Source organism: Vulpes vulpes, chromosome 12, assembly GCF_048418805.1.
Source record: "Vulpes vulpes isolate BD-2025 chromosome 12, VulVul3, whole genome shotgun sequence".
Classification (NCBI taxonomy): domain Eukaryota; kingdom Metazoa; phylum Chordata; class Mammalia; order Carnivora; family Canidae; genus Vulpes; species Vulpes vulpes.
Genome location: NC_132791.1, coordinates 133,696,757 through 133,721,959, shown reverse-complemented (window position 1 = coordinate 133,721,959; position 25,203 = coordinate 133,696,757). Strand labels below are relative to the sequence as shown.

Here is a 25,203-nt window from a genome sequence, read left to right as displayed (position 1 = left end):
AAACAAGTTCTCTATTATTGTCTAGGTCTGCCACTTGTGTCTGTACTAATAACACAGCATCCTCTTCTCCTGGCTACCATCAACGACCCAGACCATTGTTCTTCACCTTGCGGCTTAAATGGTTTTTCTAAAACACAAATTTGACCTTCTTTTTGGGTCTTAAAATCATCTTTCGGGGCAGCCCCGGTGGCTCAGCAGTTTAGCGTCGCCTTCAGCCCAGGGCATGATCTTGGAGACCTGGGATCCAGTCCCACCTCAGGCTCCCTGCATGGAGCCTGCTTCTCCCTCTGCCTGTGTCTCTGCCTCTCTGTGTGTGTGTGTCTCTCATGAATAAATAAAATAATTTTAAAAAGAAATCCTCTTTCAGTGGGCTCCCGGCGGACCCTGGCGCCAAGTCCCAGCTCCCACCTGCCTTGAGCACACATGGGCTGGCCTCCGTCTGTAAGGTCCTCTCTTGCCCCTCGGCCTGTGGGTCCCAAGGCTCAGGACCGCCTCACCCCTGCGGGCCTCTGCTCGGGACCCAGCAGAAGCGACTCCTCGGGGAGCAGGCTTTCCTGCTAGCCGCGCTCCTCCTCTGCACCCCCCCAGCCCCACTGCGCGCACACTCATTGTTGACACCGTTTGGCGGCCTGTCACCCACGTGGCCGGGGGCTCCTGCAGGCAGTCCTGTCGTTGCAAGGTGCCCGCGTGGGTGACTGCGGCGTCACGGAGAGGAGCCCGCCAGGCAAGCCTCCGGGGACAGAGGGGGAGCTGGGGGCCAGCCCTGGAAGCCAATGAGGGAGAGGAAGAGTGTTCCGCTGCGTCAGCGGGGCCCCGAACCGCCCTCGAGAGGAGGAGCCTGGGGTCCAGCGCAGCGCCAGCTGCCCTCGCTTCCTACCCAGGGACACGGAGCACTCTGTTCCCGGGGACCTGGCGGGGTGGCAGGGCCAGGTCTTCGTCGGCGGCCCGCCCCAGGCCAGCTCCCCCTGATCCCCCGCGGCGGAGCAGAGGTGGCGGGGACGCCGACCGCGCCCGACATCCGGCGGTCAGCGGTCAGCCGACCCGCAGAGCCGGCTCCCTTTCTGCGCAGGCGCGCCGCCCAGGCCGGGAGGGGCGGGGCTCGGACGGGTCGAGGGGCGGGGTCAGACCCCGGGCCCGCCTCCTCGAGCTCCTGTGAGCCACCGAGTGCTGGGCACCCCAGCTATCCCAGGGGCTTCAGGTGAGCGGGGGAGGAGGGGGCGCCGAAGGGTCAGGAGGCCTCCCTGGAGGTCGGGCCGTCGGTCGGGCCACGGGTCCACCTGCCTTGCCGTCTGTCAACCGCCGCCTCCACGGAAAATGGGAGAACAAAGGGAGGGGGCGGTTCTGGGGCCCCCGAGGGAATCCAGGGTCCCAGGTACCCCGCCCTGCCCGCTGACACTTTCGGTTTCTTCCTGAGTCAGAGGCGCCGCCCGAGGGACCCTGGGTCGGCGCCGGGCGCAGCTGCCTGTCCGCGTCTGCCTGTCCGTCTTTGTGTCTGCCTCTGTGTCTGTCTGGCTGTGCCCGAACTTGCCTCCACCTCTAAAACTGAGCGTCTGGGACCCCGCCATCCCGCCATCTCTCACCCCTCTCCCATGGCAGGTAAGTGGGCGCCGCGCTGAGAGTCCCCGTTATCCCCCCCACGGACTGGGGAGCTGGGCATCGAACACATCCTCCGGGAATGTGCTCCAACTGGCTGCGTGGGGCCCCTCCCTTCCTCCCGGGAGCCGCCGCCTTGCTCCCCCGCCCCATCTTGCTCAGCCTCTGCCCATCGCATTCTCCCCCGCAGCCCCGCAGCCCGGCCATGGCCTAAGGGGCGGCGGGGGGGTGGGGGGAGGATGAGGCCGCGGGAAGCTTTCTGATCCCCCCTCTTTCCCTCCCCATCACAGGCTACTTGCCCCCCAAAGGGCACGCCCCTTCACCCCCGCCTCCCTACCCTGTGACCGCTGGGTACCCGGAGCCGGCGCTGCACCCCGGGCCTGGGCAGGTGCCTGTGCCTGTGCCCACCCATGTACCTGCCCCCGCGCCCGGCTTCTCTCTCTTCCCCTCGCCCGGCTCCGCAGCCCCAGGGCCTGCTGCCCCGTTCTTGCCATTGCCGGGGGTGCCTTCTGGCCTTGAATTCCTGGTGCAGGTGAGTGGGAAGGAGGGGACAGGAGCGATGAGGAGGGGACCCTGGCGTCCAGGCCAACCAGCTAACATTGGCGCCGACCCGACTCTTTCCAGATTGATCAGATCTTGATTCACCAGAAGGCCGAGCGAGTGGAAAGTGAGTGGAAGGAGGAGTAGGTTGGGCCTCATCCCGGGGGCAGAGAGAGAGGGCCCTCGGGCAGGTGCCTGTGCCTGAGCCTCGGCCTGTCACCCCTGGCAGCGCTCCTGGGCTGGGAGACCTGTAACCGGTATGAACTGCGCTCTGGGGCGGGACAGCCCCTGGGTCAGGCAGCGGAGGAGAGCAGCTGCTGTTCACGTCTGTGCTGCGGCACCCGACGGCCCCTGCGTGTGCGCGTGGTGGACCCCGGGGATCGTGAGGTGCTGCGACTGCTCCGCCCCCTGCACTGTGGCTGCGGCTGCTGCCCCTGCGGCCTCCAGGAGGTGGGCGGGAGGGCTGGGGCCAGGGAGGGGTTTGGGTGGGCGGCAGGCCATGATGGGGAGGCCCTTGGGTGGAATCTGGACCACCCAAAATGAGGCGCGGGGTCCAGTGTAGCCCCGGTGGGCGCGGGCAGGTGGAACGCGAGGTCAGCGAGGGGGGTGACAGGGAATGGGAGGTCTTGGCAAGGCAGACGGGTGACAGAGCCCAAGCGGTGAGAGCTTGGGCGAGGGTGCCCTGGCTCGGCAGTCACCCTGTCTGCCTCCCACTCCAGATGGAAGTCCAGGCTCCACCCGGCACTACCATTGGCCACGTGCTACAGACCTGGCATCCCTTCCTCCCCAAGTTCTCCATCCAGGATGCTGACCGCCGCACGGTGCTGCGCGTGGTGGGGCCCTGCTGGACGTGTGGCTGTGGCTCAGACACCAACTTTGAGGTATTGTGAATAAGGGGAGATTCCTGGGACCTTCATCAACCAAGACGGTGGCTTCTGTGAATGAGGCAGGATGGCCAACACTAAGGTCCCTGAGGTCATCAGTCTGAATCCACTGTGACTCCTATCCTGTTTCCAGTGTTCCTTCATTCAGAAAGGGTTGCCCCTGTGGTCTTAAGAAAGGAAAGCTTGGTAAAGAGGGTTTCATCGTAAGGACCAAAGCTGATTGTTACCTGCAACCCTATGTGGAAGGGGGCAAAAAACCTAGGCTCGATTCAGGGCAAGTCCGCTGTGGGCTGGACCATGTGGCTGCTATGCATGACTTTGTGAGCCCCAGACTCTGGAGTAAACAACAATTTTAATTGCTAACATCCTGTGGCTTGCCCTGCCAACCTATGATCCAGTGTGATGTATATCCTTGTCAACATGCATTCTATCACCAGCCTGGAGCCTGGAGCACCCAAGCAGTGACAGTTTCAGGGTGAGGCGGGGGAAGTGCTTTCATTTCTAGAAGACAAAGGCATCTCACAGACACTCGGGTTCTTTAAGGGACCATCAGCAGTGCAGATAAGGGCAAAATAACAGGTGGAAGCCCATGAACTTTCCGAAGCTTTGATGAGGTGTCTGGCCTAAGCCTACTTTTAAAAATCACCTCATCTTGGTAGGTGGGTGGAGGTTCAATGATGGGAAGATCACTGGGTCTTCTGCATGGGAACCCGTAGACTGTGGGGCCCTCCCTTGTACATAATCAGGAAGGGTCCTTATTTGGGGCTCCACTTGGGACCGCAGAGGGCTGGCTGGGAGAGGCCCTGCCTAGCTTGAGACGCGTGGGCAGGAAGTGCCACAGAGCTGTGGGACAGTGGGGGGAAGGGCACGGGAAGGGCATAGTTCTAACCACGGAAGAACAAGCCTAGGAAAAGGACCAGGGAATCCTGTGAATCACCACCTACAGCGGCAGGGCGTTTTGCTGCTGGACCCAGAGAGGCCCATGGAAATCATGGTCCTCACAGGCCACTGACTGCTGCCCTCTCACCCCATTGATGGGTTTGGATCCCCTTTGGATGAAGCTTGCATAACAGATTAGAGGAAAGATTCCTTCCAGGAGCCACAGTCTTCCAGGAGCCTGGTTGGCTGATGGAGCGCAATGCCCCCCATCCCCCCGCAGCCCCCAGGCCCTTTTGACCAGGCTACTTTGTTCAGGGCACCAACTGTACCAACCATGCCTGGCGAGTACTCTGGTAATGGAAACAAAGCTAGCATGCAGCCATCCACTGTGATGAGTCCATTGAGCTTCCATTTCTCCCATCACTGATGATCAGTTCCCATGTATGGCCTCTCAAGGACAACACAACAGAGTCCAAATTCTGAGTTTTGCTATACACATGCAGCGTGACCTAGGGTAACTCAGTTTCTCCAGGTGTCACATGGAGATCTAAGGCTGTTGGAAGGATTAGGTGTACAGACTAGATGGTTCATCTACTCCCATCCACTGTGGGAGTGGACTGGGAGGCAAGGGAGATCAGTCCATCCCCCCCAGCTGGGTCCTGCACCCTCCCACCCCACCAGGTGAAGACCCCGGATGAATCCCGCAGCCTAGGCCGCATCAGCAAGCAGTGGGGGGGGCTGCTCCGAGAAGCCCTCACAGATGCTGATGACTTCGGCCTGCAGTTCCCTCTGGATTTGGACGTGAGGGTGAAGGCTGTGCTGCTGGGAGCCACATTCCTCATTGTGAGTTGGCTGCCCCGCCTCCCCTCCTGCTACTCTGCTCTCACTCAAGGCTGTGTGTACTCCCTGGCTTCCAGCTCAGAGAGGGTCAGGGACAGACTCTCTGGGGGCTTGCGGTGCCTGCCCTGGGTGGTGAGAGCTGAACTGGGCCAGCCCAGGCACGTGTGTTGACGGCACCCTCTCTTCAGGACTACATGTTCTTCGAGAAGCAAGGCGGTGCTGGGCCCTCAGCCATCACCAGTTAGAGGCCACCCGGGGTGAGGAGACCATCACCTCAACCAGGACCCCAAGATGGCCACCTGTCCTGGCCCCTTCTCAGAGGCAGCTCTTTCCCTCGATGTACACCGCAAAGGACAGACAGGGATGCCCGAGAGTCTAGGGTCCACAGTGTCCTGCCGCTTATCCTAATTCTCTGGCCTACTTCACCTTGGCCCCCACAGAAGGGTATGTATGAGAGCCCTTCCCCTGCTACCTCCCAGCACTGTCTCTGGAGATCCCCCAGCACACAGGCATATCAGCTTTCCAACTTTCCCTGCCCTCCCCTTTCTCCTACCCCTCCTAACCTCCCCCCCTGCCCTTTCCAGGGTCTCTGCTCCAGACATGGTCCTTGGAATCCAGGGCCCTGGGGTTTGCTGACAGAGCTGGGGTGGGGAAGGGTACGCAGCAACCAAAGATGCCAGGTATGACTGTGCTCTCCCCCCCGAATCAGCTTGGCCAATGAGTTCAGCCTCAGACTGTGGGGGGCTCCCCACCTCCCCATGAACAGCTGTAGGGCCTATGCTCCAGTGCCAACTTCCCCCCTCAGGCCCTGCCTGCAGCTGGCACTTGCTGCAGCCCCTGTGCCTTACATAAGCACCCCATCCTTCCCTGCCCTAGGAAGGAGACTACATCTTTGTATGTTATATTCATATAAACTTTGTAACTTTTTGGATACTGGAAGATGTATGTAATGGGAAAGAGTAGAAGAGAGCTGGTATGGGAAGAAACCAAGGGATGGATGACGGCTGGGCTGGGTGGGGGCTGGCCTGTTTCATCATCCATGCTGCCAAGACCCAGTGTCCTTGATTTCAAGAAGGCACCTTCATCCATTATGGCTCTGGACCAAGCCAGGGCAGTCTGGGCCACGCACCCCAAGTCAGTACAGTTGCTTCTAGCATCCAAGATGGCTGCGCCCACAGAGTCTGTGTGGGAGCGGAGGGCAGTTCGCAATGGCTGTTCCTGCAGTCCAGCGTGCCCGTTGGCTTGTTCTCTGTAGCAAGTGGAAGCTTCCTGCGAATGTGATGTGTGGCAGCTCTGTCCCTCCAAGTTCTCTTGGTTGGGAATGTGGTAGGCAGACCAGACTAGATCTTTCTAGGAACCAGCCGAGGGAGCTGGAGCCCTCAGAGGCCCAGGGGCATAAGGGCAGGAGCCACTCGTCAGTGCGCGACCCTGGGCTCCTCCTGTTTCTGCCAAGGGCACCATCTGCCCAGGTGGGACATTCTGCCTCCTGACAGGGCCTGTTCTGGTTCTGCTGGTCCCACGCAGCCAGGCCCTTGATCCAGGCTGGTATCCAACCCCCAGGGGCAGAGCTCAGGGCCGGGCTAGGACATAGCGACTGGCAGCCGAGAGATCCCACTGGTAGTGTTCCAGAATGCGTCGGCAGTCAGCTCGGGAGCGGCTACTCAGATGGAAGAGCTGGTCTACCTGTGGAGGTGGGAGGGAGGGCGGTGGCTGCCAGAGGGGAGGGGCTGGAGGGGTGGGAACCCCAGAGAAGGGCCCAGCCTTACCTTGAGGTTCTGGATGGCAGAAAGCACGTCTCCCCCGGTGGCCCTCAGCGCGGCCTGGCACTCCTGGTGGGTGACTCCATGCACGCTCAGCTCCACCTACGGGGCACAAAGCCTGGCTCGGCCCACCGCCCTGGTCCGGAGCCCCCTCTGGACACCAGGCCATGTTGGAAAGCTCTCACCTCCATAATCTGCCTCTGCAACTCGGAGTCTGGCGAGAGGCCTCCAGAGGGGACGGTGGCTTTGCTAGCTCCAGATGCTCCCGAGGGGTGACCGTGAGGGGGTTCTCTTTTGGGCCAGGGAGGCCGCTCCCTGGGGGGCTGGCTGGGCTGAGAAGGGCTGCAGGCAAAGGGAGGTCGGGATGGCAGGCCTGGGGGTCCCTGGGGCACAGCTCTGGCATGGCGAAGTTCGGGGGGGCTTGAACCACCCCCTGTGGGGCGGGGGCCCAGGGACAGAACGGACTCCAGACTCTTGGAAATAACTGTACAGTTGAGAGAAAAAGAGCTTGAGAGGAAGCCAGGATGTGGGGCCCTGCCTTCTCCCCTCTCTGTGGGCGGCTCTCAGGGTGGCCCCCCCGCAAGGGGCCCAGGAAGATGCGCTGAGCAGACGCCAGAGCCCAGGTGGCAGAAGCTGCAGGGAGAGACGAGCTTCAGGAGAGCAGGCAGCTCGTCTGTCAAGTCCTGGACACAGAGGTGGGGGCTCAGGGCAAGGGCAGAATTGGAGGGTTCTAGATGTACTCAGAGACCGAGGAGGCCAGGTCCCCAGTGCCACACCCACCTTTCATCTTCTGCAGGGGCATGTTCCTTCTCTGGCCCCGAGCTGGAGGTAAATCCCGAAGCTTTGCCTTCCCATGGTCCCTGGTGCAGGGAGCAATGATCACCGTCACTTTCCACGCCTCCACCCTACCCACCTGCAGCAGTGTCCCCTTCCCCAGGGAACTCTGCGGGGCTCTCCCCGGGGCAGGCCGAGACCCAGGCAGGAGGCTCCAGCTGGGAGGCAAGTCCTGGCCCCCTCCCTGAGCTCCCCTTCCAAAGCAGTTGCTGGGCTAGCCTCCCCCAGCCCGGCCGTGTCCCCTCAATTCTTTCAGGGGCTCACCCATCTATGTTTCCCTGGCGCCGCTCGCCCTGGGCCGGGGGGAAGACTCTGTGGAGTAGGCGGGGAGCTGGTGAGCCCCCTGAGTCTGCCAGCGTCACTGCTGAGGCTGGGAAGCTCCCCACTTTGAGGGTGCGGCCGTTCTGGCCCTTCCAGGTTGTGGAATCAGGGCTGTGGGAAGAGGGGATAGAGGGGGGCTGGGCTTGGCCCACATTTAACTCACAAGCTGTGTGCACAGAGCTGCATCTGCCTGGAGGAAAGGAAGCTTCCCCCCACCCCCGGAACACAAAAGGGCTCTATGGGCTTGGTGGGCTCCAGTGGGAGCGCTCGCTCAGGGGCCCAGCGGGGAAGATGGGAGGTAGAGGGTCAGGGCTCAAGGAGCTGGGGAACAGCGCATTGGGAGCAGGGTCAGGGAGGCTAACTGGGAGTCCTCATCCTGCGGACATGCGGGAGGCATGAGGCTCTCACCTGCCCTCGATGATGGTGATGGGGTCACCCGTCTGCATTCTTAGGGCACCTGGCTCCATGACATCCCTCACACAACGTCCCTCGGGAGGCCAGGCCTGCAGAGACAGTCAGACGGGTAATCTCGTGGGAGCAGGGAAGGAAGGACAGATGCTTCCCTATGTACCCACCTATCAGACCCACAGCAGTCATGGCCTGTGTCCTGGGCCCAGGGTGGGACTCTCTCCCCCGCCTGTAATCCAGCAGGGGAGGCCTACCTGGAGTCCATGCCACACTGGACACAGCCCAGGGGCCAGGAAGCAATATAGTAGGTGTCCCTGTCAGTATCTAGAACCAAGGGGAGAGTCATCCCATATGCTGCTTGTGCTCCACAAGCAGTTCTGCCACTGGCCAGTGCCTCTGAAATTTTTTTATTTCTTTCCGGCCCCACTGCCTTGACCCTGAGCCAGACATCATTTCCTTCCTGCTTTGCAGCCACCCTCACCTACCTTCTCTTCCCACGTTCAGTATCCTCCCTCCCGTCCCTTCTTGCACCAAGCCAGAGTGATAGAGCATGTAAAGTTGGCTCGTCACACTCCCCTGCTCAGAACCCTCCCATGGCTCCCAGGTGCCCTGGAAGTAAAGACTATGCTTCAACAACAGAGGTTAATGATTTACGGGACAGGGCTCTTAGGTCAACTGGTTCAAATCCCAGCTCCTCTGCTCGCAGTGTGGAGTTAGGCAAACCACTTAAACCTTAACTGCCCCATCTGTAAAGTCCATGTAATAATGGCCTTCCTGGGTTGTGAGAATGAAGTGGGTAATCGTGCAAGAAGGATACTCTTAGTACAGTCCGGTCCACAGATCAAGAGCCTGGTGTAAGCTCTGATTATCTATGGTTCCTTCCATATCCCTCCCTGGGACATCCCTGAGGTCCTGTGCTCTCTGCCCCCCGGCTGCCCGCTGACCTTCTTTACCTCTGCCTGTCAAACACCTGCAGCAGCCTGCTGTGCTGTGTGCCCCCTTCCCTGGCCCAGCCCCAGCTCCTCACCATTCAGCCTGCATCTGTGTACCCCAGGTGCCTCCCTAGGGCTCTGAGCATCCTGCAGATGGAGCCAGAATCTATAGAGCCTTCCCAGACCCCAGCCCAGGAGTATGTTAGTCCTGTGCGAGGGAATGGGGCAAAAAATGGGGAAATGAGTCTGTGGGTCCGTGGGGATGCAGGGGCTCCCACCTCTTGGAGCAGCCCCTCCAGGTTGGAAAAACTAGGCCGGTCGGCTGGGTGGGGGGCCCAGCAGCGCAAGGCGAGGGCGTAGAGAGCTCTGGAGCAGAGAGGAGGCCGAGGCAGCCGGGCCCGGTCCTGCTCCAGCCGCTGCAGGATGAGGTACGGGGAGAGCCTGGCCCAGGGCTCCTCGCCCCCAGAGAACATCTCCCACAGTGTCACCCCAAACATCCACACGTCCGACGCAGAAGAGAAGGCCCCCTGGCGCAGGCTCTCTGGAGCACACCTGCGGAAACGGAGCTGAAACCAGTCCCTCTCCCCCAGCGCGCGATTTCCGCGGCGCCACCGCCCTCAGGGACCTCCTTCCTGAGCCCTTCCAAAAACCTCGTCCCAGCCTCCCGAGAAGGACCCTAGATTGCGCGTGTGGCCCCGCACCGCGCCGAGCCTGCCACGGCCCTCCGGATCCGCCCTCCTCCGCTCCCATCGCCCCGCCCCAGGCGGGGCCCTCACCAGGCGTAGGGGATGGGGCGGGGCCCGCCCATGACGTAGCGGCCCCGGGCACCGCGCAGCGGGCGCACCAGCCCGAAGTCGGCCACCTTGACGGTGCGCGGGGATGCCAGCAGCAGGTTGCGCGTGGCCAGGTCACGGTGCACCAGCCCCCGGGCCCCCAGGTACGCCATGGCCCCCGCCAGCTGCCGCAGGAAGAGGCAGAGCAGGGCCACGGGCAGCGGCGGTGTGGGCGGCGGGGCGGTGAGGCGCGCATGCAGGGAGCCCAGCGGCGCCAGCTCCATCACCTGCCGGGAGCCTGGGCCTGAGCGGGGGGGGGGCGGCGGCGGCGGGGGCGTCCCCGCTGGCCCGCCTGCCCTCCCGTCGCGCAGCCGCCCTGGGAGCCGCTGTCCGGCTGTGCTCACCATCTGCAGAGGCTGGCCCAGGACCAGGCCGTGTAGACGCAGCACGTGTGGGTGCTCCAAGCTCATCATGACTGACACCTCTCGAAGGAAGTCCCCCAGCTCTGTGCCCATGGGGCCTTCAGGACCCACCCGGAGGGACTTGACAGCCACGGGGACCTGGGGTGGGGGGCGCAAAGGATGCTATCTGGTACCCTAGGGAACAGCTATGCAGGCCCAGGGCAGAAGTGGCAGGCAGAACAGGGGGGCAGCTGGCCCCAGCACCCAGGATGAAGAAGGCCCCCCAGATACTCACACTCTGGCCGCTGGGCAGTGTCCATACCCCCCGGTTCACCACTCCAAAGCAGCCAGAGCCCAGCAGCTCCCCTCTGCACACAGCACTGTCTGGGATCAGACACTTGAGCCCCCCTTCCTGCTCAGGGAGGGCCGGGGGGCTGTCTGAAGGTGGGATGGTCTCCTTCTGCTCAGGTGTAAATCCCCCAAGGATCTGAAGCAGGGGTGGGAAATTGAGTATGTAGAACTCTGTGCACTCCTCCCTGACACTCGGCCCACCCCAATCTGGAGCCTGAGCTGGCCCTTTGAGTCCATCGCCCCCACCCAAAAATGCACACCTTGTACACCCAGTTCTTAGTCTTGAGTCCTGAACGGTGCCTCTTCAGAGCTTCGGTGAGTCTGCGCTGGGCTGGGGAAGGGCAGAACCAGGGGAGTGGGGTTACATGGTGGGTGGTGAGGGAAAGCAGGGGGATGCAGAAGGATTTACAGGCAAGAAGAGGGCTGGTGTGGGGGGTACTTAGGAAGTACCAGGCTGAGGAAGAAGAGACCAGGGCTTGTGGGCAGGGGCCTCTCACCAGGCCGGCCCATGCCAATGCCGTCCAGGTCCTCGGGCCTGACAAAGTCGAAGTGCTCTGGCCGGGTAACATTAAGCTCCTCGAGGATGGGTCGGTAAAACTGGGCTAGCTGGATGTCCCGAAGCAGCCACAGCAGCCACAGCGAGCTCGCCTCAGGGAGCATGTCTGCAGAAGGCTCCCTTGAAGGATGATGCATAGCCCACGGTAAGCACCTGAGACCCCGAGACAACAGAAACACGGCCACCAGCTCCACCCACCACCTGTCAGAAACACTCATGTACAGAGGGTGGGACACATCAACAGCCAGGAATCCTGCCACTCACACAAACCCCAGGAAAATGCTCCCCAGACTTGAGACCTACATGCTGTACCCCCCGCACACCTGTGACTTTAGCACTCTGCAGACTTCGGAGTGTTCCTCTGCTAACTCTTGATATTTGATGGCACACTGCTCCCATACACCTAGACACCCGGGTACCGCATACCTACCAGAGATGCCCAGATATGCTAACCACACCATACCTCAGCCCTGCAGACACACACGTACACTGCCTCCCACACTGGAAACGCTGCTACACACACACACACACACGCTGAGACCTACAGACATGCTGCGAAAGATGTCTAAGACACCCAGATACATGGCATTTCAAGTCTGAGACATTCCAGAATGCTGCCATGAAACACCCAGGCTTACTGCCACACAACCGGTGCACTGCCTCCAAGATACACTCCTCCCCATGTCTGAGATGTCAAGGTCCACCTGAATGCACAGCACACGAGACAAGCGCACCGTGCACACACGTGCCTGGACTATGCAGGCCTACTGCTCCTTAGCGCCACTGCCTAGGGTCATTGCCTTTTCTATACCTGAGACAGCAACGCCTGAAATCACATGGGGCAGCTGTGATTGGTGGTTAGGTGCAGGCTGAGCCGGCTCCCAGCCTGTCTACAGAGCCAGGTGCTGTTAGGTGCACACTCCCTTCCACACCCACCTGAGCTCAGCTCCAGGTACCGCGACCCCGCCGGCACACCTGACTCACTCGGTCTAACTTGGCTTCCTGGCAACTCCAATCTTTGCTAACTAAGGCCCGGTGCCCTGGGTGCCAGCTGCCTGCGTGACGCTCTCCCTACGCACACCTGGACCCCTCCCCCTCCCCCCACTTTAGTTTAACCAGGGGGAAGGGTTGAGCACGGGCTTGGGCGCGGGGAGGGGCGCGGAAGGAGGAAGGCCAGGACGCAGGCCCACCCGGGACCGCTTGCAAGGTGAGGACGGGAAAGCACGCAAAGGGGGTCGGGAGCGAAGGCGGCCGCAGAAGGGAGAGAGCGGCGGGCGGTGGGGGAGGCAGGGGAGACGAACAGAGGCCCGCGGACGTACCTCAAGCGGCGGCTGCCCGACCAGACCCGGCCCCTGCCGGCCCCGCTCCCTTGGACCCTCACCTGGCGGAGGCGGAAGCGGCGGTTGCGGAGCCGCCCGGGCCGTCAGCCCTAAATCCCGGGGAGGGTGGGGCCGCAGACCGAGGGGCGGGGCCAGGGGCCGGGGGCGGGGCCTGGCGACAGTCCAGGTGGGCCCCCGCCACGCCCCCTTGCCCCCCCCCCCCCCCCCCCCCGCCCCGGCCTGGCCGGCACTCAGATCTCGCCTGGCCTGCCCTCTTCCCCTCAGCCAGATCCCGAGAACCTGTTCTCCCCTTATTTCCCTCTCTCCTCCTCCACACCCTCTTTCCTGCCTCTCTTTTTTAGGTTTGTATTTATTTATTCACGAGAGACACAGGCAGAGGGAGAAGCAGGCTCCATGCGAGGAGCCCAACGCGGGACTTATCTTACAGGACCCCGGGGTCAAGCCCTGAGCTGGAGGCAGACGCTCACCCGCTGAGCTACCCAGGCGTTCCTCCTGCCTCTTTCAAAGAATCTTTCAGCTCTTCCAGGCTTCCTCCTGGGTGTCCTGTCCCCTGTGACTCCCTCTTACCAAATCTTTCATCTCCCTTGGCCAGAGCCCCACCCCTGAGATGAATAAGCACCAGAATAAGCCTGGGAATAGAAGGCTAAACGGGACATCGTCCCTGCTCCCTGGCAGGGGAGACAGTACCCTAGCCCTCGTATGGAGGAAGGCTGGGTGGCACAGGGCACTCTGAAATAGAGCCAGGACATGGAGGTGTTGCTGGTGCAGGAAGTCAGCCCCCAGCCTAGACAGAGTCTCAGATTGGAGCTGTTGTCGGTTCCCGGCTCCCAACGTTGGTCCAATGTGCTGCTGCAGGAAGGGATCTTATGGGAATCTCCCCAGGGTAGACCACGTGGGAGATATGAGTGGGCTCCTAAGCCCCATCCCCACTTGGTACCTGGCCTTGGTGGTCAAGGACAGCACCCCATGCTTCAGGGCACCCCTCCCCATCACTGGCATTTACCTGGCCTCATTCTGACCCAACCCTCCTTCCCTCACATACACTGCTTCCTTCTGTACACTGCTACCTGGATGGTGGCCACAGGGCAAAGTCCAGAACCTCAGAGAAGGCTCTGAGGAGGAGCATCCCTCTCCCTTTCCCTCAGGGGTCCCAAGGAGGAAGTCACCAGTCTTAGGACATCTGTCCTGTCTCCTTCTGTCCCAAGGAAGGATATGTGATCTGTCCCCAGAGTCCCTTGGAGGAAAAAGCCTACTCCTTCTTGGTAAACACAAGGGATATTCCAGCACTGATGGGAAATTTTTCATAGTTCACAGTTCTACCTGTTTGGTTTCCTTGCCAATTCTCTTGCCCTCCAGTGAGGCCAGTGCATCACACTATTAATTGCTCCCTCCACATCTGTCATCCCTGACAGACTGTGGCTCCATAGAGTGGGGGCTGGATCTGTATTGGTCATCCTGGTTCTTAGTACCTGGGACAGTGTAGGCAGGTAATAGGGGCAGTGCATATTATTTGTAAAGAAATCTGCTTAGGGGGGGATCCCTGGGTGGCTCAGCAGTTTAGCGCCTGCCTTTGGCCCAGGGCATGATCCTGGAGTCCCAGGATCGAGTCCCACATGCCTGCTTCTCCCTCTGCCTGTGTCTCTGCTTCTCTCTCTCTCTATGTCTCTCATGAATAAATAAACAAAATCTTTAAAAAAAAAGAAAAAAGAAATCTGCTTAGGGGATGCCTGGGTGGCTCAGTCCATGAAGCATCTGCCTTTGGCTCAGGTCATGACCCTGAGGTCCTGGGATCAAGCCCCACATTGGGCTCCCTGCTTGGCAGGGAGTCCGCTTCTCCCTCTCCCTCTGACCCTTCCTTCTGCTCATGTATTCTCTCTCTCACTCACAAATAAATAAAAATTAAATTAAATAAAGAATCTGCTCAGTGTAATTATCATTCTTCTGTAGGTGATCTGTCTTTTCTCCCTGCTTTTAAGATATCATTGGTCTTTTGTAGTTCTATTGTCAGTTATCTGGTATCAAATATCTAGGATTCTTTTTTACTTATTCTGATCGGTATATTGTATTTTCTGTATCTATGAATTCATGTCTTTCCTCAGTTTTAGAAAATTCTCGGCTAGTATCTTCTCAAATATTATTTTTCCTCCATTCTTTGGTTCTTTTGGGGACTCTGATTAGAAGTATGCTAGACCTTTTCACTCCGTCCTCCATGTTATTTAAGCTCTCTTCTATATCTTTCAATCTATGTGTCACTGTGATGCAATCCACATCATCTCCCTAGGCATATCTTCTAGTTCACCAATTCTTTCTTTGGTTATGTCTGATGTGCTGTTTAATCCATACACTGGGGCGGGGGGTGTTTGTCATTGTATTCATTTGAACATTACGATACTCTGCATGCTGATATTACTTTATGGAGGTATAATTTTCATTCAGTAAGAAAGACGCTCAGGTTTAACTGTAGAGCTCAATGCATTTCTTTCTCTGAGGAGAAAGATTTTTTTTTTTAAGATTTTTATTTATTTTTTTGAGAGAGAGAAAGAGCATGAGCAGAGGGAGGGGGAGGGATCCCAGGACCCCAGGAACATGATCTGAGGCAAAGGCAGACACATAACCACTGAGCCACACAGGCGTCCCTCACATAATGTTTGTAATTCCATTTGGCTTCTTTGATTCAACACCTTTTTGAGATTCGTCTTGGGGTTGTCCAAGTCCTTGGCAGGAATCATATGGCTCCATGAGCTTCTTTGGGGAAGAGCATGTGACATCTGATTTTTCTCTGAATGTCCAGTGTCTTCGCAGATCAGGGTGCACTAGAGGTCCTCTCGGAGTTGAACACATGAGTGTAGAGCCCGTGAGGATATATGAAGGCAGATGCAGCCAGAGATGTTGGCAGAAGCCAGACCAAGGCATCAATTCATTCTTCAGCAAGCTTTCACTGCCCCAGGTTCTGGGGACCCAGGCGAACAAGCAGACATGATCCTTGCTCCAGCTGGATTCACTCTACAGGGCCTTGGAGAACATAATCAGGAGCGTGGACCCTACCTGAAGGCTCTGGTAACCATGGAAAGATTTTAGGAGAGGAGTGGCAGGACTAGCCTGCTGCAGTGACAAGCTGGGAAGAGGGAAGAGAGAAGGAGCAGGGAGCCCAGAGAAGAGGCTCTTCCCATTGGTCCAGGAGGCTGGCCCTGCTTAGGCCTTGGCAACGGGATGGAGAGGAGGTGAAGATAGGGTGCGTTATCAACTGGACTCTGGGTCGAGATCCTCTATGCTCCAGCAGGAAACCAAACACAGAGATTTTCCAGCAGGAAACCGGACGCAGAGGCTCAGCCCCACCTTCGTCTTTAGCTTGGAAAAAATCCGGGGAATCAGAGTCCTCTTTATCTCTCCCTTCCTCCCTATTCATTTCATACTTCTGGAGTAAGGTGGGAGGAAGCACGGCCTGAGCACCCTTGGAGAGCACCCCTTCTAAGCTGAGATAGGGCATCCTGCTAACCTAGAGGCTGAGATCAGGCACCAGTCCCACTCTGTCTGCCACTCGCCAACCTCTGCCTTGCCCTGAGGGCTCTGCATCCGAGAAGGATGAGCACATTCAGGCCACAGAGCCAAGTCTTTCCTCACAGGACAGGGAACCAGAAGGGTAAACAGAGAGGCCTCCTGGTATCTTCATCTATTGCCTTGGGTTTGGGTGGAGGGTTTCCCTCTGCAGAAAACTCTCCTATTGGGAGCCAGATTAGTGCCCCCTTAGGTCCTCCTTTGCTATTCCAGTCCCTGAGATCATGGGGCTCTCCCCTGCCATCTTGCCTATGCCAACCTCTCAACAGGGGAAAGTACCTCTCTCCCTCTGGGCCTTCCTGTGGCTGTTCCCACTGCTTGGAATTTCTCCCACCCTTATCCCAACCTGGCTAAGTGCAGGAAGCCTCTCCCTCCCTGGTCAGGTCCATTCCCCTGAACCCCAAGATCCCTGTGCTTTCCTGTTATTGCACTCATTGCTGTTGTAGAAATTGCCAGTAACTCGTCTGTCTCCCCTGCTAGATTCCAAGCTCCAGGCAGAAAAAGACTTTATCTTGCCTGGGTATTGCTGTGTCCATTCTGCCCAGTCTAGTCTAGTGTCTAGCTCATGTGATAAGTGCTCAGTAACTTTTGATGAACATATAGGTGAGACTGCATCATGTGGGCTGGGTGAAGCCAATGAGATTTTTTGACATCAGGAGCTCCTTTGTTGGGAGTGATGTGGATGGGAGTGCCCGAACCTCACCATAAGCATTCTCTGGTGAACCCATCCTTATACCTCTCCCTGTTTGGCCCCACATGGTTGGCTCTTTATAGACCCTTGGGTGAAGTCCTCCTGTCCCATCACCCTATGCCCACCCCCCATCTCGTGGGGTCCCATCCTTTCCCAGTTTGGATTTGCCTCGCTAGTTTTTAGAGTCACCAGCCCACCATCCTGTATGTATCTTTTGGTTTGCTTTCCGAAGTGGAAGCACTCCTAAATTCACTCTATTCCTTCAGGCTCACAAAGGAGCCACGAGCCTTTACAGTGTGGTAGTTTAGACCACACCTTGGGAGGCCAACTGCCTGAGCTGGGACCCCTGTTCATCACTTAGCATCCTGTGAATCTGAGCAAGTTATTTCCCATTTCTGTGCCTCTGTTTCCTCCTTTTCAAGATGCCTCTATTAGGAGTATTTACCTTCACTGTCATTGGAGAACTAACTATGTCCACGAGTGTGGTAGCCAAAGCGGAGGCCAGTGAGTCCCTCGCTTGATAGCCTGGCATTAACACCTATGAATTAACTGCCCTGGTGAAGAGGACTGATCTGGGTAATCAGAGGGATATTGCAGAAAAGATGGTGACTTCCGAGCAAGCTCATACACGACAATGTGGCTCCTGCCTTACCCCCTCAAACTCCTCACTCTGGGGAAGCCCAGCCACCAAGCCATGAGGACACTCAAGGAGTTCTATGAAGAAGCTCCACATGCCAAGGGACTGAAGCCTCTTGCTAGCAGCCAACACCACCCTGCCAGCCATGTGAGTAAGCCATCTTGAAAGGTGATCCTCCAGCCCTGGTCCAACCTTAGATTTTTGCAACCCTGAGACATCTGAGTGGCGTCCCTGTGGGAAACTGTGAGCCAGAACCACCCCGTTACTGCTCCTCAATTTTGATCTACAGAAACTATGAGATGTGTTTTGTTTTAGGCAATTAAGCCTTGGAATGATTTGATGCACAGCTGTAGCTAACTGATACGGTGCATGAGATGCTTGGAAAGATGTCTGACACATCACTGCCATACATGTTGGCTATCATTAACATTTGTGTTACAGGTAGGAGAATGGTGAGGGACACACAGCTAGGAAGTGGCACGGCCAGTTATGTCATGAGTATAGGCCCTTAAGTGGCAAGTCCTGGGCTCCTTTTTCTACCCCACTTTTTCAGTTATCTACGGCTGATCAGTAATATCTAGTGGCATAAACCAACCATTTCATCATGCCCCTGGAGCTTGAGAATCTGGAATTCCACCAGGACAAAGTAGGGATAGATTTTCTCTGCTCTACTGGGTCTGAGGCCTTAGTTGGAAAAAGTCAAAGTCTGGACGTGACTTGACAGCTGGGGGCTGTATTGTCGCTCACATGGTGGCAGGAGATGCTGCCTTTTGACCAAAACTGTGGACATGGACTCTCCATGTACCTTGGGGTTCTTCACACCACAGCATCTGGGTTTGTTTCAGAGTGAATATCCCAAGAAGCAGAGGGTAGAAGTCTCCAGTTCCTTTAGGACTTGGCCTGGGAAGTAGCCCAGTGTTACTTCTACCACATTCAGTTGGTTGGCCAGTGATAGAAGGAAGAACATATGGACCCTACCTCTTGATGGGACACATCTCAAAGAATTTAGGGGCCTTTGTTTAAAACTGCCAGACCCCTTTGTTTAAACTGCCTCTCCTACTTGGTGAAGGGCTCAGTAAAACCAGCACTGCCCTGGCAGGTCACACACTGGTGGATTGGCCTTATGGGCACAGAAAAGACACAAACGCCACCAGCCTCCAACACTGCGTGCTCATGAAGAGCTCACATGAGGAGGGCGTATCACAGAACTGCAGAGAAGGGGCTGGAGTTGCCAGGGATGCCTCCTGGTGTCTCCATGTTCCAGGCTCTGGGGGAATGAAGATGAAACCTTAGGGAGTAGCTTTCAAGGGTAACGCATGGTCTAGAGAGAAGATTTTTAAGGACACACCACCATCCGATGTAACAGGTACCACATGAGGGATGTCTAGGGAAGGGACACCCTACTCTGCTTCAGGAGCTCAGAGAAGGCTTCTTGGAAGGGGTGACATCTGGGCCAAAGAAGGGCATTAGGGTATAGGGAACAAGCCCAGGCAAAGGCAAGGATCCAGGAGCAAACAAAATGTTTAGGCAACTCCAAGTGATTCAGTGTGGCTGTGGGGTGGGCAGAGCTGAGAAACAAAACTCCAGAGGAATGTCCACCAGACTCTTTGCACTGCTCTTAGCCCTGAGGGAGATCTCAAGGAGGAGGTGGGGGCAGGGAGGGATGTGGGTTTGGAAATGTTGACTCTGAGAGGCTCATGGGGCTTTGAGGGGGAGATCCCACTTAGAGCTGTGTCAATCAGCTCTGGCATGAGGACCAAATAAGACGTGGGGAGCGGCTGGTGAGAGCCCTGAATATCAGGGTCAAGGGCCAGGTCTATATTCCGTAGGCAGGGAAGAACTGGGGAAGGGTCTCAAGCAAGATAGTGATGGTTAATGCTTAGGGAGGGGCCCAGCGCACGTGGGGAACCGTCCCAAGCCTTGTGTATGAACTTATTTGGACCTCGCAGTAATCCTTTGAGGTCAGTGCTGCTACACCTCATGGAAGTTAAGAGATCACCGACTTGGGACACCGTGTGGCTAAGTGGTTGAGCATCTGCCTTTGGCTCAGGCCTGATCCCAGACCTTCCCCCCCTGATCCCCTTCCTGCTTGTGCTTTCTCTCTTACTCTCTCCCTCTCAAATAAATAAATAAATAAATAAATAAATAAATAAATAAATAAAATCTTAAAAAAAAAAGAGAGATCACCAATTATAATATGTAACATTCTTCTGGGACACATCTTCAACTTAAGATGGATTCTTCAGAGCCATTAAAATGTAAACAGGAAAAAAAAAAAGCCATAGAATCAATGAACTGTATGATTTGCATTTAAAATAAGAGGAAAAAGGAACAGAGAAGTTAACTTGCCCAAGGGCCAGTGAGATGTAGAGCCAGGATTCCAGACCCGACAACCCAACTACAAAGCTCAAGTTCTCAGCCATCCTATGATGCCAGACAGGTGGTCATCAATGATATGGGGTTCCACCAAGACCAGTATGGCCACTGAGGGCTCAGTGGGCGGGAGGGCAGTGGGCAGTCAGGTGGCACCCTTGGGAGACAAGTCCACAGTAAGAGGGTTGTGGACTGGCCTGGGGGTCATAGGATGGGAGGAGGGGACCAGGTAGGATAGAGGTCCTCCAAGAATGGGCTGAACTGGTTGATCCCACTGCATGTTGGGTGTGAAAATAAGGACAACTCCAATGTGTTGAGTCTGGAAAGAGGGTACAGCATCAGGGGGTCCAAGGCAGCTACCACAGACCAGAGGGCAGCCGTGGGGTCCCGGGACTCAGCAGAAGTGGCTTGTCACCCCAACTTGGGCAGGAGTGCTGCCTGGTGCCTGCTGGGTGCTCACCAAGCAGCTGTCAAATGAATGGATAAGTTGTATGAACTTCATGTATGATCTCTGGGTCTCTCTCTCTCTCTCTCTCTCTCTTTGGTGTAAAATGAATGGATTGGACTTGAATGTGCAAAATAAAATGGAAGGTACTTTCCCTTTTAAAATATTTTATTTATCCCTGAGAGACACAGAGAGGCAGAGACACAGGCAGAGGGAGAAGCACGCTCCCTGTGGGGAGCCTGATGTAGGACTCAATCCTGGAACCCGGGGGTCACGCCCTGAGCCGAAGGCAGATGCTCAACTACTGAGCCACCCAGGTGTCCCTGGAAGGCACTTCCTTAGAAGGGGCAAGTATCCCTCTCTCCATCCCCAGGCCCTTCACGGCACCCCAAACCGCGGTTGTAGCCCTGGCTGGCTGTAAGTTAGATTAACTGAGGCCCCATTTGACACCACTGAATTCAGAAGCTCTGGATATAAGGCCCAGAGATGGATAGTTGTTTTGTTTTCTTTTTAAGATTTTATTTGAGAAAGAGAGCATGAATGGTGGGGAGGGGCAGAGGGAAAAGGAGGAGCAGACTCCCCGTGGAGCAGGGAGCCCCATGCGGGACTTGATCCTAGGACCCTGGGACCATGACTTGAGCCAAAATCAGACACTTAATCATTTCAGCCTCCCAGGCAACTGCCGGGATGGATAGTTTCTGAAGCTGCCCAGGGGACTGTCACGTGCAGCAGGATGAGAACTTTTGCCCTGGAAAACCCCAGGGCTAGGGGCAAGTGGGCGGCTCAGTCAGTGAAGCATCTGCCTTCAGCTCAGGTCATGATCCCGGGGTCCTGGGATTGAGTTCCGCATGGGGCTCCCCGCTCAGTGGGCAGTCTGCTTCTCCCTCACCCTCTGCACCCCCACCCCCCGACTCATGTGTGCTCTCTCTGAAATAAATACAATTTTAAAAAAAATTACCCTTGAAAACCACTGGGCTCGATGCAGGCAAGATCCCTTCCAACCTAGGCCCTTGACCTGAGGCTTGTGGTTGGTGACCGGCTAACTCCTTTTATGCTTCATGTTCCACACACCCAACCCAAAACTCCTGAGCGCCAGGGGACCGAATGCTGGGGTTTCTCAACCACACACAACTGAGGTCCTAGACAGGAGAACTCTCTGTTGTGGAGGACTCCCCTGAGCATCGCGGAGGCCAGGGAGGCTGTAGAGGCCCACACCCCGGGCCTCCACCCGCTAAATGCCAGCAGCCCATCCCCCAACCAAAGCCATCAAGAATGTCTGCAGATGTGGCCACATGTCTCTTGGGGTTGAGAACCACTGTGCCACAGCGAGTCTCCCCTTCCCCCTCTGCCCTCCCCAGTCACAGACAGAGGCTAGGCAGGGTGGAGGCCATTTGACAGCAGGTTTACTTCGTCTTGGCAGGAGGGAAGCCTCCCTGGGAGGCCAAGGCTTCACAATGTTAAATGGAGAGATAGCCTGCTAGCAGGCTGACTGATGTGGTCTCAACTCTAGAGGGAGGGCGGCTTCCAGGCACTTATTCCCGGATTCCCAATCAGTCATAAGAGCCCCAAGAGTAGCTTCTGGGGCAGCCAGCCCCCGCTTTCCGAGAATAGACAGGAGGGGGTGTGGGAGGGGTGGTGCCTGGAGGGGATTCTTTCCTTCTGTAGATATTTTCCTGGAATCAGTGACTGCTCCCATCTGATTCGTAGAGGGCTGAGGCGGCGGGGCAGAGGAATGTTCCCCCTGTGGGTGCCTGGGTCCCCCGAGGCCGTCTGCCCCCGGGACCTTGGGGACATTGGGCTTCAGGGTGTGGAAGGCTGAGCCTTCGGGATGGGAGCTAAAGGGCTGGCTGATTCCCTCCAAGGGGAGTGGAGGTGGTGGGCTCCTGCCCTTTAGGAGTGGAGGCTGGGAGGCTGGCAGTGTCTTCACAGGTCTTCTTTTGGTTTGAAGTAATTGGACCTGAGGGGAGACAGAGATGGGAGGCCTGGGCAGGGCAGGGAGGATGGTGGGAGGAGGCAGGAGGGATGGTGGTGGAAGGTACTGCAGAGAAGGTGGGGGGCGCTCAGAAGTGGTGAGGCTGCTTCCACCCTTAGCCTCCCCGCTTTGGGGACTCACTCCACCACGAGGCTCAGGATGCCCAGCAGCAGGGCAGCTATCAAGACAGAGAGGAGCAGGATCCTGGCTTCCCGAAGATCGTGACTTCCTGCAGGGAGCCCAGGAAGCAGTGAGTGATCCTGGGGACCTCACCAGTCATGGGGGGGGGGGGCGCCACCTAATTGCTCAGAGATCATAGCCAGGGGAGGCCAGGGCCAGGGCTTCAGGGGTCCAACCTGGGAAGCAGCGCTTTTTGGGCCAGCAGCGCACCTGGGTGCTCTGGCAGGTGGAGCAGTTGTAGAGGGTGGTTCTGCCCCCTGCAGGAGATGACAGGAGCCGAGCTGGGGCGGGGCAGCCCCAACTCCCTCTGGGGGCTGCCAGGCTCCCCTGGGGTACCCCCGGTGCCCCCGGCCTCACCACCCCATCCTTTCCTACTCACGGCAGGCAGGCGCGCAGAGAGCTGCAACCAAAGACAAGGAGGGGTGTGGGGACAGGAGACGCTCAGCCACCACCACCCACCCCCTGCCCCAGAGCCCCAGCACCCCATCCCTGCCACAGCAGTACCTTCCCGGGTGTACTGGGGGAGCTTGATCTTTTGCAGCCAAAGCTGGTACAAGGGGAGGGAGGAGAAAGACCCTTTGATCTCTGGGGAGACACGGGAGCGATATTGGGGGCGCCTCCCCCAGGGAGGGGTGCACCTCTACCCCTCACCTCATGCCTCCAGGGTCCCACCTTCCTGTATCCACCCCCCTGATCCCTAGCCTCCTCCTACTGCCCCTCCGAGCCCCCCAGGGGCTGCCTTGCCCCTTGACCTCACCCATAACCCTCAGGACTCGGTGAGTCTTTTCTATGACTCTGTTCATGGACACCTCATCTGTGGAGACAGCAAGGATGTGTGAGTCTTTCCCGGCTTCCCCGGGGCCGAGGCAGGTCCTCCGAGGGGAGAGGCCAGTGCATCCAGAGAGGGCTGCGGACCGGGGGTGTCCCACTCGGGGACTGTCCCTGGATGTCTGAGCTCACCTAAGGCAAAGGCCGGAAAGTTCCAGGAGGCCCCACAGTCCTTCCACTTAGCCTCCACTTGGCCGCACATGTGGGCCAGGCGGCCTGACAGGTCTCGAGCTGAGAGCTGGCAGAGGATACAAGCCTGGGTGGTCGCCAGGAACACCCCACCTAATGCCAGCACCCACATGAGGCCTGCTGGGGAGTGGTGGGGGAGCCCACTGAGGCTGGGAAGGCCTCTAAATGCTACAATCTTGGCTCTAGCCCTGCCCGGGGAGTCTAGGGTGTTCCAGAACAGTTGGGGATTCTAGAACATTCTGGCACAGTGCCACCATTCTGTCTCTGGCTGGGGCTAAGGTGGGGCCCAAGGAGCTGAAGACCCGAAGATGACCGGCAGAGAAAGCGGGGCTTGCGCGGCAAAGAGGACAGCACCCCCCAACCTGGCCCGCAGCAGCCTTGACAAGTTTGAGGTTCCAAAAAGCCATTTTATTTTATTTTATTTTATTTTATTTATTTATTTATTTTTTAATTTTTTATTTATTTATGATAGTCACAGAGAGAGAGAGAGAGGCAGAGACACAGGCGGAGGGAGAAGCAGGCTCCATGCACCGGGAGCCCGATGTGGGATTCGATCCCGGGTCTCCAGGATCGCGCCCTGGGCCAAAGGCAGGCGCCAAACGGCTGCGCCACCCAGGGATCCCTATTTTATTTTTTTTAAGGATTTATTTATTTATTTTTATTTGTGATAGACACAGAGAGAAAGAGGCAGAGACACAGGAGGAGGGAGAAGCAGGCTCCATGCCCGGAGCCCGAAGCGGAACTCGATCCCGGGACTCCAAGATCGTGCCCTGGGCCAAAGGCAGACGCCAAACCGCTGAGCCACCCAGGGATCACCACCATTTTATTTTTCTTCTTGTAAATCGTGACCAGTGATAAATAATGAGTGACTTCCCCAGTGGAAGAAGTTGTGCATGAGTACCCCACCCCTCGGGGACCCAGAAATCCCATCCCTTCCCATATCCTCCCCTGCTCTCTCCACCTCTTCTGTTGGTCTCCCCTCTGCCCCAGGCAGCCTGGGGCCTGCCCAGCTATCTCCTAGCAACCATGCCCATGGTTGCCTTGGCAACCAAGAGTTCTATAGCGGCCTCCAAGGCCCAGCTGGGCCCACTGATTCCTCTTACCTTTCACCAGGAAGATCCTAGTGACTCAAAGATCAACGGGCTCCTGCCTACGTGGTGAACACACATGCGTGCACACACCCCCCTACTTGATTACACTACTAATTCTCCATCTACTCACATCCATACCACAGACATACCCAGTGCCAAACACCAGGCAACCACAAACAGGCCTGGACATGCAGAGACCACAGAAAGCCCAGCACACAGATGCTGCCTCCAGCAATAGATGGGAGTCAGGAAGGCGGAGACCCGCACGTCAGTCAGACACACAGGCTGACACACACATGTACGTGAGCAAAGTAAGGCCAAAACCTGCGAAGATGCCTCCTCCACCATCAATATGGGGTCCTTTACTATGGACTACGGGGCTCCAGCCCTATAGTAAATGGGGATTCTCCTAACTCCCTCATGCCAACCTAGGGTAGAGTGTAGCCTTTCCGTCTCCCTAAGTAAGTAACGTGAGAGTGTGAGACCCAGTAAAGGATCCCCTTTCCCATAGTCAAGAATGTTCCAGCCACGGTTTGGTCAGGCCAGGCCATCCAGCTGCAGGAGAAGCCACAGTCCAGGAGACCACGTCACAGCAATCCAGAGTCCTTCACCCACACTTCAGTGTCCCTCCAGGGTCCTGCTAGGCCTAGCCTGAGCATGGAGGGGTCACTACTTCTCTAGAACCTTGAATACTGAGCTCAAACAAGGAGACACTGGAGGCCGCCAGCCTCAGGCAAGAACAAGCCTGGGAACCTTCCCCACCCCTCCCAGGATTAGCACCAGTCCAGACCCTCTGCATGGCTTTTGAGCCCTCAGCGGGCTGGGATTTG

At 57.4% G+C, this 25,203-nt stretch overlaps 3 protein-coding genes and 1 long non-coding RNA gene across 12 annotated transcripts; 2 read left to right on the top strand and 2 right to left on the bottom strand.

Moving 5' to 3' along the window:
- The first annotated feature begins 700 nt into the window (after positions 1 to 700).
- On the top strand, positions 701 to 5,667 carry PLSCR3 (phospholipid scramblase 3). Of its 4 annotated transcripts, none has more exons than XR_003235965.2 (9): positions 701 to 1,198; positions 1,415 to 1,596; positions 1,884 to 2,125; positions 2,218 to 2,260; positions 2,363 to 2,583; positions 2,853 to 3,014; positions 4,578 to 4,739; positions 4,925 to 5,180; positions 5,321 to 5,667. XR_003235965.2 is itself a non-coding variant. In XM_026005382.2 (8 exons), the coding sequence occupies exons 1-8, from the start codon at positions 774 to 776 to the stop codon at positions 4,979 to 4,981; spliced, it is 1,494 nt and encodes a 497-aa protein (XP_025861167.1). In that variant the 5' UTR covers positions 706 to 773; the 3' UTR covers positions 4,982 to 5,667. The 4 variants fall into 4 exon arrangements, 2 of the variants coding, with proteins under 2 accessions (XP_025861167.1, XP_025861168.1); XR_011995897.1 differs by having other exon boundaries at positions 930 to 1,198; positions 1,419 to 1,596; XM_026005382.2 differs by having other exon boundaries at positions 706 to 1,198; positions 4,925 to 5,667.
- Positions 5,626 to 12,519, bottom strand: TNK1 (tyrosine kinase non receptor 1). 6 transcript variants are annotated; one of them, XR_011995895.1, is made up of 13 exons: positions 12,392 to 12,507; positions 11,014 to 11,192; positions 10,777 to 10,847; positions 10,461 to 10,652; positions 10,169 to 10,324; positions 9,768 to 10,051; positions 9,270 to 9,543; positions 8,060 to 8,154; positions 7,595 to 7,762; positions 7,277 to 7,356; positions 6,682 to 7,179; positions 6,503 to 6,598; positions 5,626 to 6,419 (listed from the first exon to the last, which is right to left on the bottom strand). XR_011995895.1 is itself a non-coding variant. In XM_072730131.1 (13 exons), exons 2-13 carry the CDS (start codon positions 11,174 to 11,176, stop codon positions 6,306 to 6,308), a joined length of 1,992 nt encoding a protein of 663 aa, XP_072586232.1. In that variant the 5' UTR covers positions 11,177 to 11,192; positions 12,392 to 12,519; the 3' UTR covers positions 5,626 to 6,305. The 6 variants fall into 6 exon arrangements, 3 of the variants coding, with proteins under 3 accessions (XP_072586232.1, XP_072586233.1, XP_072586231.1); XM_072730131.1 differs by having other exon boundaries at positions 6,682 to 6,980; positions 12,392 to 12,519; XM_072730132.1 differs by having other exon boundaries at positions 6,682 to 6,980; positions 11,014 to 11,225; positions 12,392 to 12,510.
- LOC140594719 (uncharacterized) lies at positions 9,835 to 17,614 on the top strand. The gene is made up of 2 exons (XR_011995898.1): positions 9,835 to 9,928; positions 15,204 to 17,614. It is a non-coding gene; the product is annotated as an uncharacterized lncRNA (long non-coding RNA).
- Positions 17,615 to 22,211: 4,597 nt separating this feature from the next.
- TMEM95 (transmembrane protein 95) lies at positions 22,212 to 23,463 on the bottom strand. Its single transcript, XM_026005186.2, has 6 exons — positions 23,226 to 23,463; positions 23,023 to 23,079; positions 22,770 to 22,850; positions 22,645 to 22,665; positions 22,442 to 22,522; positions 22,212 to 22,314 (listed from the first exon to the last, which is right to left on the bottom strand). Exons 1-6 carry the CDS (start codon positions 23,392 to 23,394, stop codon positions 22,223 to 22,225), a joined length of 501 nt encoding a protein of 166 aa, XP_025860971.1. The 5' UTR covers positions 23,395 to 23,463; the 3' UTR covers positions 22,212 to 22,222.
- Positions 23,464 to 25,203: the final 1,740 nt, after the last annotated feature.

Excerpts from the sequence above, each read along its gene's own strand:
- TMEM95 (XM_026005186.2), bottom strand. The coding sequence starts at position 23,394 with ATGTGGGTGCTGGCATTAGGTGGGGTGTTCCTGGCGACCACCCAGGCT. Across the intron at positions 22,851-23,022 it reads CCGAGTCCTGAGGGTTATGG|AGATCAAAGGGTCTTTCTCC; the intron begins GTGAGGTCAAGG and ends GTGTCTCCCCAG. Across the intron at positions 22,666-22,769 it reads CCCCCAGTACACCCGGGAAG|CTCTCTGCGCGCCTGCCTGC; the intron begins GTACTGCTGTGG and ends CTTTGGTTGCAG.
- PLSCR3 (XM_026005382.2), top strand. The coding sequence starts at position 774 with ATGAGGGAGAGGAAGAGTGTTCCGCTGCGTCAGCGGGGCCCCGAACCG. Across the intron at positions 2,584-2,852 it reads GCCCCTGCGGCCTCCAGGAG|ATGGAAGTCCAGGCTCCACC; the intron begins GTGGGCGGGAGG and ends CTCCCACTCCAG. Across the intron at positions 4,740-4,924 it reads TGGGAGCCACATTCCTCATT|GACTACATGTTCTTCGAGAA; the intron begins GTGAGTTGGCTG and ends CCCTCTCTTCAG.
- TNK1 (XM_072730130.1), bottom strand. The coding sequence starts at position 11,290 with ATGAGTGTTTCTGACAGGTGGTGGGTGGAGCTGGTGGCCGTGTTTCTG. Across the intron at positions 10,653-10,776 it reads CTAAGAACTGGGTGTACAAG|ATCCTTGGGGGATTTACACC; the intron begins GTGTGCATTTTT and ends CCCCTGCTTCAG. Across the intron at positions 9,544-9,767 it reads CGCCCCATCCCCTACGCCTG|GTGTGCTCCAGAGAGCCTGC; the intron begins GTGAGGGCCCCG and ends CCGTTTCCGCAG.